This window comes from Chrysochloris asiatica, unplaced genomic scaffold, assembly GCF_000296735.1.
Source record: "Chrysochloris asiatica unplaced genomic scaffold, ChrAsi1.0 scaffold00442, whole genome shotgun sequence".
NCBI classification, from domain to species: Eukaryota; Metazoa; Chordata; class Mammalia; order Afrosoricida; family Chrysochloridae; genus Chrysochloris; species Chrysochloris asiatica.
The window spans coordinates 728,438-739,036 of record NW_006408960.1 but is presented as its reverse complement, the minus strand read 5'-3'; the positions used below and the strand labels follow the sequence as shown (position 1 = coordinate 739,036).

Here is a 10,599-nt window from a genome sequence, read left to right as displayed (position 1 = left end):
CCCCAGATGTTTGTTGAATTTTTAAAGGAGCCAGAGTGAAGGTGGCCTAATGAGGAAGTCCTGATATGTCCAAGGCACATGGGAAGCGCTCTGGACTCCTGGCAGAGCTGGGTCTAAAATACCAGCCCAGCCTGTAGATCTTCTTAGATTCAGGGTCTGAAAGAGCCTTCCCCATGCCCCAGGCTCTGAAGCTCAGTCTGGACATGTCCTGTGGAGACCTCCTCTGGGCCATTACTGGTGGGCTCCCTGATCCAAAAGACAATCAATCTAAAATGCAAAACCACTTTCCATGATCATTAACAAACCCTCCCAATGCCACTGTGAGCTTATGAGGCTTGTTCGTGTCAATGTGAAGCTCCTCTCGGGACAGGTGGCCCCTTTGTACAGAGGCAGGTAAGAGGCCCCTGTCTATTGTACCAAGGCAGAACAGGAGGCTCAGAGAAGGGTGGTAACTTCCTTGGGACTTCTGTGCACAGAGAAATGGTCTATGCTTTGGGGAGCCTGTGCCTCTGTGCTGGGGGCAGGTTTGGAACAGGGCAGGGACTCAGGACACGTCCAGCAAATAAATCACTCAGAGTCCCTTAACATTCTTTTTAGAGCAGGAAAAAAGTAGAACTGAGACTATTACTGTCGGGATTTGGGCTGGTACTGCTGGTGGGCTTTTCTGTGTGGGGCCTCCTCCCCTGAAAGCTAGGACTTTACAAGGAGCTTGACAGAGAAAGGGGGAATCCTGTTCTGACATCCCCAAATCTTACTGAACTCCATCAGCCCCAGGGGTGGGTGGTTGGCCCCAGTTTGCAGACAGGGAGTCAGGGCCCAAGGGGGATGAGCAGAGCCCAGGATGCCCCCTCCCCTGGGCTGCCCCCTAATCTACTTTCTTGGCCTTCTTCTTCCTGGAGCCCTCGCTCAGCTCGTCCTTGGACTTGGAGGGCAGGGGTGCGTGCATGGCCCCCAGGCTGCTGCCGTGGGCCCCACCATGGCCCCCATGGTTGTCATGGTGATGGTCACCTCCCCAGGTGGCCCCAAACAGCACAGGGCAGATGTAGCTCTCCAGGACATCAAAGGGGGAGCTGTGGGTGTGGGTGGCTGTCAGGAACACCTGAAGGAGGTGGGGAGGTGGCAAGGGGGCAGGAAAGGATAGAGGTTAGCAGGGTTAGAGGTAGAGGTCACCCACCCTGATCTCTAACTGGGCATGCCCCCATGAGAGACCCCACCCTTCTGGGGTGTAGGACCTGGGATGTGGGGCTTCTGGTGCTAAAACCAGGATTGGCATGCCCACCTCCCCAATAATGGTTTCCACTGGGCTCTGAGAGGTGCAGGGCATAGCCTGGTACTACACAGCAAACAAGGGACAGCAAGGAACTGGGAAACTCTGCTTCCCTCTCCTCCTCCCCTGAAATCAGAGCTTATGGGAGGACCCTTCCCTATGTATGGTCAAGGAAGGAGGAGGGAATGGCCCTGAGGCCCTTCCCTGTTGGGGGATCTCAGCTAGAGACCCGGTAGAGACCAGTACTGTCTAAAGGTCCTACTACCTATCCCCCAGCCGCCATGCCTCTTCCTGGGTTCCAATTCCTCTCATCTTCCAAATGCACCTGGCATTCCAAGGGCAGGGCCCATCCTCACCCCACCTGCTGGACTTTGCTCTTCTCAGAGCCCACACCACCCACAGGAAGACTCCGCACTGAAACTCCTCCCCTTTCAGTGCTGGCCCCTGAGCCCTGCCCCCAGTCCCGCCCTGAGGGAGACTTACCTTGCAAGATACCATGAACATGGTGAAGATGAAGACGAGACTGGCTTTGGAGATGGGGAGCCAGCGTGTCTGCTGGAGGGTGAAGAGCACAGCTCCGTACAGGCTGGCTTTGGTGGGGCTGGAAGGAAGCGATGCTGCTGATCAGGACTCCGAACGAGGCTAGAAGATCCAGAGGTTCCCAGACCCCACACCCACCCCAGCTTCTCCTGAGTGTGAGGCAGGAGGATACACTGATAGTTTGAATGAGGTGAAGTTGTCATGTGTAGGAAAGGGTTAACCTTGCCAGAACAGAGATCTGACCTTGAATTCTGTAAGGTGAAGTCCAAGGTCTTGGAACATCTTTGTTTACTTGGGGCCTTGGGCTATCCCAGATGGTGTATGTCAACAGTGGGATTCATGGTGGGGGTCCCTCTGGAGGGGCTGGAAACTGGGCAGTCATGCTTTCTACTACTGTCCTCATGTTCCCCACTCCTCACTCCCCACCCAACTATACACTCATCCCACTCTCCCCTCCCAGCCCCTGGGAACTGAACCCCATCTTCTCTTCCCTCACTTGAAGCTTTGGAGAGCTAGTCGTCCTGCTGAAAGTCCTGCTTACTCTTCAAAACCCAGATTGAGTGTCACCTCCTTTCTGCCATTCAGCCACCCTGGGGCTGTGGTCCCTCATTGGGCTCCCCTGACCCATGACTGAGGGTCATGACCCATGACTGAGGGTGGGCAGGCAACTACTCACAAGGACATGTGCAGGATCTCATTGGTCTCCGGCTTCCAGACGCCTCGGAGAAGCTGCTCCACGTTGGACATGAGGGCAACTCCAGAGCCTAAGGCAGAGGGCGTAGGAAGGAGCCACCCCAGCTTCATGCCTGAGGGGCAGCCTGGCAACTCCAGGGACTTCCTGAGGGATGTGCAGCCTGAGTGTATGTGTTGGGTGGGGGGGCTGAGGCTCAGAGGGTCATGTGACACATTCAGAGCAGAATCAGTATGAAGGACCATTAGAAATTGAATTGTGTCCTCCCCAAGATACGAGGGGGCTTCAAAAAGTTTATGGGAAAATGGCATTAAAAGATCATGGGAGTTTTCCACAAAGTTTTTGTGTAGGAGGAAAGCCTGGTGGTGTAGTGGGTTATGCGTTAGGCTGCTAACTACAAGGTCAGCATTTCAAACCCACAAGCTGCACTGCAGGAGAAAGATGAGGCTATCTGTTCCCATAAAGATCTACAGCCTCAGCAACTGTAGGGAGCAGTTCTACTCTGTCCTGTTGGGTCGCTATGAGTCAGAATCGACAGGACAGTAGTGGGTTGGGTTTTGTTGTATATATAGGAGCCCTGGTGGCACAGCAGTTAAGCATTCAGCTGCTAACTGGAAGGCCAGCTGTTTAGAAGGGTGTGGCAATCTGCTTCTGTAAAGATTTCCCGTCTTGGAAACCCTATGGAGTCTCTACTCAGTCTCATAGAGACACTGTGAGGCCAAATCAACTTGATGGCAGTGTGTGATTTTTAAAAAAAGATATGGATATGTGTGGACTCCTAACCCCTATAATTGTTCATAGGAGTTCCCAGATGGTGCAAACAGTTAAGGGTGTGACTACTAGCCACAAGATTAGTGGTCCAAATCCACCCAGATGTGCCTCAGAAGAAAGGCCTGGTGATCTGTTTCTGAAAGGCCACAACTTGTAAACCTTATGGCATAATTCTACTCTGATACATATGAAGGAATTCTGGTAGCATAGCGGTTACGTGTCGGGCTGCTAATCTCATGGTCAGAATTTCAAAACTACCAGCTGTTCCACGGGAGAAAGATGAGGCTTTCTGTTCCTGTAAAGATTTACAGCCTTGGAAAGCCTATACAGGGTTGCTGTGAGTCGGAACCGACTCCACGGCACACAACCACCATCACCATCACATATCACCGTGAGCTGGAATAGGGTGAACAGCAGCTAACAACTACATACCTATGGATGTGATCTCATTTGGGACCAGGGCTTTCTTTGTGATGTTAATGAGACAGTTTGAGAGGGCTTTGAAAATTTGTGGAAGGAACAAGAGTGATGAAAACTGAAGATTCTTGGAAACAGTTAGCCCTGTGAAATAATGGACCATGTGAACATCAGTCTCCACACCCCTGACCAGAAGAACTAGATGGTACCCAGCCACCACCATCAAAGGCTCGGAAAGAGATTTTATTAGAAGGTCCTGAATGGAGTAGGAGAAAATGGGGAACTCAATATCATATAAGAGATCAGGTTTATTGGCCAGCTAGAGACTGGTGGAACCCCGAGACTATGACCCTTGGTCACCCTTCAGGTCTGGAACTGAACTCAGCCCAATAGATAGATCTATAGGAGGAACAACACCATTAGTGAGGTATGTATACCAGAGAATGGGCCCCCATCCAAGATTTTTTAAAAAGCAGCATTTACCTAAGGGCAAAATTCAGAATGTGGGGGGGGGGGGGCATGAGAAGGAGGAATGGAAATAAGTACAGGGAGGAGGTGGGATAAGCGATGTTACATTGAAGGGATTGTGACTGAGATGAAACCAAGTGTATAATTTGTTGAATGTAAAATTGATGATCTACTTTGTAAACCTTCACTCAGTCACAATAAAAAGTCTTTTTGAAAACTGGACAAATTCCATTCTTTTAATTCCATTTTCCACAAACTTTTTGAAGCACTATAGGATGGGTCCTAACCCTAATCACTTCTAAATTGTAAGGATTAGTACAGACAGAGAGACTCGTAAGCACAAACCATATGACAGAGAGGAACAGTGAGAAAAAGCAAAACATGGACCATTTCCCACAAAGCACAGGGAGCCTTCCCCCAGAGCCAGCACCGAATTTGGACTTCTAGCCTCCTGACTGTCTGAAAATAAACTTCTTTCAATGAAAACCACTCTCTTTTGTTATATCTCAACATTCAGAAACTAAGATAAGGAATAATTCTCCCTCTTTCCCCGGCAAGGCAGGTCTTGGACACACCTGGGTGGTCTGCACAGACTTCTAGAATTCTCTTTCTCCTCCTTAGGCTCTGAGCTTCTGATCATTCCCAAGCCCTCCTCCCTCCTTCAGGGAGGCATGCTATGCCCCTGGGGAAACTGCTTTGTAGTACAGGCTTTCTGGAGAAAGATAATTAACAAGATCCAAGTGGAGATATACAGTTAAATTTCTGAAAGATTCTTTCCATCTACCCCAAAAGAAGTGGCTAATGAGGAGGCTTGGGAAATGTGGAGGAATAGGTGAGCCAACTGGGATTTGGGGGGACTGGTAAGTACTGTATGTTACAACTGGGGGTGAGGTAGGAAGGCTGATATGTACTCTTGATTTCACACTATACCTCACCTGGATTCTGACATGGGGTGGGGCAGGGAACAATGGCAATGCCTGGAGACATTTTCAGTTGTCACAGTTAGGGGTTACCACTGGGATCTGGGACAGAGAGACTAGGGAAGCTACTCAACACCCTGCCATGTACAGGATAGCCCCCAACACAGAATGATCCAGCTCTGTTATGGATTAAGCTGTATCTTCCCAAAATAAGAAATGTAAAAGTCCTAATCTCTGTGCCTCGAATGTGACCCTGTTTAGAAATAGGGATTTTCTTTTGTTGTGTTATTCAAGTCACAGCAGAATAGGGTGGATCCTAAACCTAGTTCCTTCTGAATGGTATCTTATAAAAAGTGCAGAATCAACACACATACACACATACGCACACAAACTGAGGCGTAAGAAAAAAGGGCCCTTCACTAGATCCCAAACTGTGAGACAATAAATCCCTCTTTAAAGCCATCATTTGTGGCAATTTTTGTCTGTGTCTTTTTGGAAACAGATTACCAGGCCTTTCTTCCTTGACCCCTGTGGGTGGGTTGAACCTCCAACCTTTAGGTTAACAGTTGAGTGTAAACTATTAAACACCACACAGGGGCCAATGAGTAAATTCTGACTCACTGCAACCCCATGTATGTCAGAGAGGAACTGAGCTCCATAAAATTTGCTTGGCTGGAATCTATGGAAACAGATTAGCAGATCTTTCTTCCGCCATACCACAGGGTGGCTCAAACTGCCAACCTCTGAATGAGACAACAAAAAACAGGTCCCAAATTGCTGTGATTAAGAATCCCTGGCCTAGAGATATTGGCTACTGCTGTTGTTATGATCCTTCTTGTTAACTTTGGTAGTTACATTTCTGGAAGAATCTTCCCAAGTTCCCCAAAGATATTGGCAAGTGAGGAGACCTGGACTCTAGCTTTTGGTCTGACACTCCCCCAGCCTGGAACGATGGCTGTGCCAATGGGTGGAATGGCCAAACTGGGGCCATTTGCACGGTTGCTGTTTTACTTACCTTTGACCCAGCCGGTGGCGATCATGACAAACCAGCCGTGGTGGTAGTGGTGGTGCGCGTGGTGGATGCCTACTGCGATCTTTCGGACCCTCACCACCTCCTTCATGGCCACAAAGATAAGCTTCACAGGCAGGAAGCCGACACACTTATAGAAGAGGTCCAGGGGGCAGAAGAAGGTCAGGTACCTTTTGGGAGAGAGCGCCAAGTGTTGGGGAGCAGCCAGGGCCCCTGGAGAGGAGGTCATGTTTGCAATTTCTATTTGCTTTAAAAGCTGTGTTGACTTGAGGCCCTGACTTGAAGATGGCCTGTTCCCTTCTTTCTTTTGGCTGTAGAGTAGAACCGCTCCACAGGCTTTTCTTGGCTATAGTCTTAATGGAGAAGGCTCCGAGTGGCACACAGGGTTAAAGATGGGTGGTTAGAACCTGCTCAGAGCATCTCAAAACACAGGCCTGACAGTCTTGCTTCCCAAGGTCACAGCCTTGATAACCCTGTGGGACAGTTCTACTTTGTAGGCATGGGGTCGCCAGGACTCAGAATCAGTTTGACAGCAGCTAACGACAATCTTTACGGGCGTCAACTGCTAGGTTTTATTTTGGCAGTTCCACTGGATGGGTCTCAATTGTCAAACTCTCTGTTAGCCACTGAGAACAAACTATTTGCAACATCCAGGGGTCCTTGTTCTCTTTCTTGAGCAACTGATTAAGCACACCTTCCAAACACTCCCCTTACTGGATTCTCACATTCCTGGGCCATAAGCATCTACCCTAATCACCCTGCAACCAGGTTCCAGACACCTAAGGACAGACTTGCAGAATTTTTTTAAATGCCCACTCTTCAGGAAGCCTACACAAACTCACTAACCCCACTCCGCATGTCATACATAAATGTGTCCTGCAATTCCAGCTCGTCCCAGGGTGCAGCTCCCCACATGTGGCCCTGCTTATGTTGTGCTGTGTCTTCACTGTCTCTGGAACCTGGAAATATACATAACCGACTTGGTGGTGGTGGTGGTTGCCATGGCAACCTCCTTTGTTGTCTGGTAGAACTGCTCTATTGGGTTTTTCTTGGCTGTAATCACCAGGTCTTTCCTCCATGGCATTGCTGAGTGGCTTTAAATTTCCAGCCTTTAGGTGAGCAGCTGAGTGCAAACCGTTTGCACCACCTAGGAGCCTTTAAACACTAGACTTGCCCTCAGGATGCTGAGAAGCACACATCATGATAGGTTTGAAGAACCACAATTGAAGCGAGTCACATTGAGTCCATGTGACAAAGTAGAACTACCTCAGAGTTTTCTTGACTGTAATTTTTATAAGAGCAGATTTCCACTGGGTTGGTTTGAACCACCCACCTTCCAGTTAACTTTTTTGCATCACCAGGGTGCCTAAATGCTTATACACCGAGAACAAGTATAGGCAAAACGCAGTTCCTTCCCATGACCAACCTGCCTCCTCTTTCCCACACTGCACTTGACTTACAGTTCCACCAATTTGTTGGAGCTTGTCCAGATCCTCCCACCCTGTGCACCATGCAGAGCTCGGGGCAGACCTGGCATGGGGTGAGGTGGTCGGGGTGGCTGGTGGTTGATGCGTGGTGTCTGTCTGTTCCTCCTGCAGTCTGCACAGCTGACACAGGAACACACCCCTGCCCACCAGCCTGGCTTCCCCACCCTCACAGCAGCTCACCACACAGCCGAGGCCAGCAGGATGCTGGAATTATTGCTGAAGTAGTCGATGAGGGGCTCCCCGAGCAGGAGGTCAGCCAGGATGTAGCTCCCAAAGCAGTGCAGCATGGCACAGAGCCAGGATGCGAGGGGATGGCGCCGGGAGAGTTCAACCGCTCCTGGGGACACAGGGAAGCCCCAACATCAGTCATCAGGGAGCCAGGCACATGCTTTTCCCCACATCCACAGGTGGCCAGTATCAGGGTCCCTGCCCATGCCAAGCAGTCCGACCCATTCCAGACAGAGAAACAAGGCTCAGAGATGTTTGCGTGTGGCTTACGGTCACACAGCTATCCCACCTGAATTAAAAGATCATCTCAAGGGCACTTTCGATGCATTAAATACTAATGACCTAAGACCAAAAAGAGTTATGGAGTGACATGAAGAAAATCATACAAGAAGAAAGCAAAATGTCATTTAGAAGACAAGAATGAATGAAAAGATGTTAAAAGAGACTCTGAAACTTGCTCTCCAGTATAGATATGCTGACACAAGGAGAAGAAATAAGGAAAGGAAAGAGCTAAACAGAAAATTTCAAAGGGCAACTCGAGAAGAAAAAGTCAAATATGCTGTTAATTAAGGGTCCTATTTTGAAAAGTTAGTAGGAGAATCTCTCCCTATAGTCAACTAAGATGAAATTCTAGGTAAGTTTACATAAATAAGAAGTGGCTATCTCATTAGTTTTACCATATTCCTTATCTAGAAGTAAATCATAGGCTGGTCGTCAGTCAAGGGGACAGGATTACACAGGACTTCACTCATTTTGTGTCGTGTTAGGATTCCGCCTATTACATACATCCATAATGACAGAAAACTAGTCGCTGTTTTGCTTGACCTATGTGGGGAAATAGGGAAGAACAGAGGGCAGGGATTATAACGTTGTATGAGGAAACTTTGTGAAGCAATAAAACTATGTGTTGTCTGAAAAAAAAAAATTAAAGATCACACAGCAAATAAAGGCAGAGCTAGGTTGAGCGCGCTCCTCCTTGCTCCGTGTTATAGCTTGAATTGTGTACCTCCCTTCAAAAAAAGAAGGAGCTCTGGTAGCGTAGTGGTTACGAATCGGGCTGCGAACCTTAAGGTCAGTGGTTCGAAACTACCAGCTGCTCCGCGGGAGAAAGATGAGGCTTTCTACTCCCGTAAGGATTTACACCCTCGGAAACCCTGTACAGGGTCGCTATGGGTCGGAACCGACTCGAAGGCACTTCACAACAACAACAACTTCAATAAAAGAGATTAAGTCAACGCCTTACCCCTAGTACCTGTGAAGCTGACCTTGTTTGGGGATATAAGGCTTTTATTTACGTAAGTTAGTAGTTAAGTTCTTGAAGTCCTACTACAATGTTGTTGCTAAGTGCCATCGAGTCAGGATCCGACTCATAGTGATCCTGTACAGGGTTTCCAAAGGAGCAGCTGGTGAGTTGGAACTGCTGGCCTTAACGGCCCAAACTGCCGTTGCAGTTTATCGCATTAACCGGCAACGCCACACCAGAAGTCCATACTACAATAGGTAGGACCTCATCCAGTAAGACTGGTGTCTTATCCAAGAGAAGACACAAACACACACACAACCATGTGAAGACAGAAGCGGAGGTCAGAGTGAAGTGGCCACAGCAGGGCTTCTAACTGGTTTACACCCGTTCAGGTTCAGTGACTCCCATCATCAACACGGGTTGTCTATCCATTTCATAGCAACCAGAGCTGCCGTCTGTGGCACTTTGACCTGGTAGGAGTCCTGGTGTGGCATTTTAAGAAAAGTACTGGAGTGCTAACCAAAAGGTCTGAGGTTCAAACTCATAAGCCACTCCTCTGAGACCCTATGGTGGTGGTTATGTGCCGTGAAGTCGGTTCTGACTCATAGTGACCCTGTGTAGGGTTTCTGAGGCTATACATCTTTACAGAAGCAGGGGAAAAAACCTCATCTTTCTCGCGCGGATCACAATGAGTCGAAACCACTTGACGGCACTCAGCAACAACAATAGGAAACAAAACAGCTACAGCTGTTCCCCCCCACCCCCTCAAAGATAGCGGCCAACTGCACCCTTTTAAATGTGAGTTGCTCTCCAGAGTCCAATCTCCCACATCAGGAGAAGATGAAGGACTACAACAGGACTTTTGGTGAGCACTATCACTGGAGTTCTGTTGTGGGGCTGTGGGTTAATGTGCCAGACTGCAAACCCATTTGAACTGCAAGGTCGATGGTTCAAGATCACCAACTACTCCTCGGAAACCCTGTATAGGGTCACTATGTGTCGGTATTGACTTGACAGCATTTAACAACAACAATAACAACATTGGCAGGACAAAGGAACGCAACACACACTCACAGTGCAGTCTCTTGCCCTCTTTGAGTGGGGCACTGCTGTTTCTTTCTTACTCGGGTCAAAACACCAAGGACAACGGATTTGGCTGTATGCATTTCATACATGGACGGCCCTTGTTTATGAAGGCAGTTATTGAAGCTGAACTGTTTTGAACCGGTTAGAAGCCTGGGAGAAGCCAAAGGATACCTGTAGCCACCAGAAGCTGGAGGAAGCAAGGGTGCATGATCCTGTAGCATGTTTGGAAAGTGAGGCCCCACTGACACACTTAATTCTGACTCCCAGCCCCCAGAACTGGGAGAGAATCCAATCCTGATCGTATAAGCCGCTCACTTAACGGTACTTTGTTATAGCCACACTAGAGCACTGATACAAATGTTAACCGGAGAACAAAGGGGAAAAAAAACCCAACTTATTTTACAGTTTCTGCAATTAAGGATACAGAAACTAAAATCCAGTTGTTGTTGTT

General features: G+C 48.6%; 1 protein-coding gene across 1 annotated transcript in view; it reads right to left on the bottom strand.

Annotated features, from left to right (window-relative positions):
- Positions 1-854: 854 nt before the first annotated feature.
- Positions 855-10,599, bottom strand: part of TMEM38A (transmembrane protein 38A) — a 40,430-nt gene continuing 30,685 nt past the window's right edge. Inside the window, exons 2-6 of the mRNA XM_006877114.1 lie at positions 7,772-7,928; positions 6,090-6,274; positions 2,484-2,571; positions 1,751-1,868; positions 855-1,099 (exon numbers count right to left, since the gene is read on the bottom strand). Coding sequence (XP_006877176.1) covers positions 866-1,099; positions 1,751-1,868; positions 2,484-2,571; positions 6,090-6,274; positions 7,772-7,928 — 782 coding nt within the window. The 3' untranslated portion in view covers positions 855-865. The remainder of the gene's footprint in view (positions 1,100-1,750; positions 1,869-2,483; positions 2,572-6,089; positions 6,275-7,771; positions 7,929-10,599) is intronic.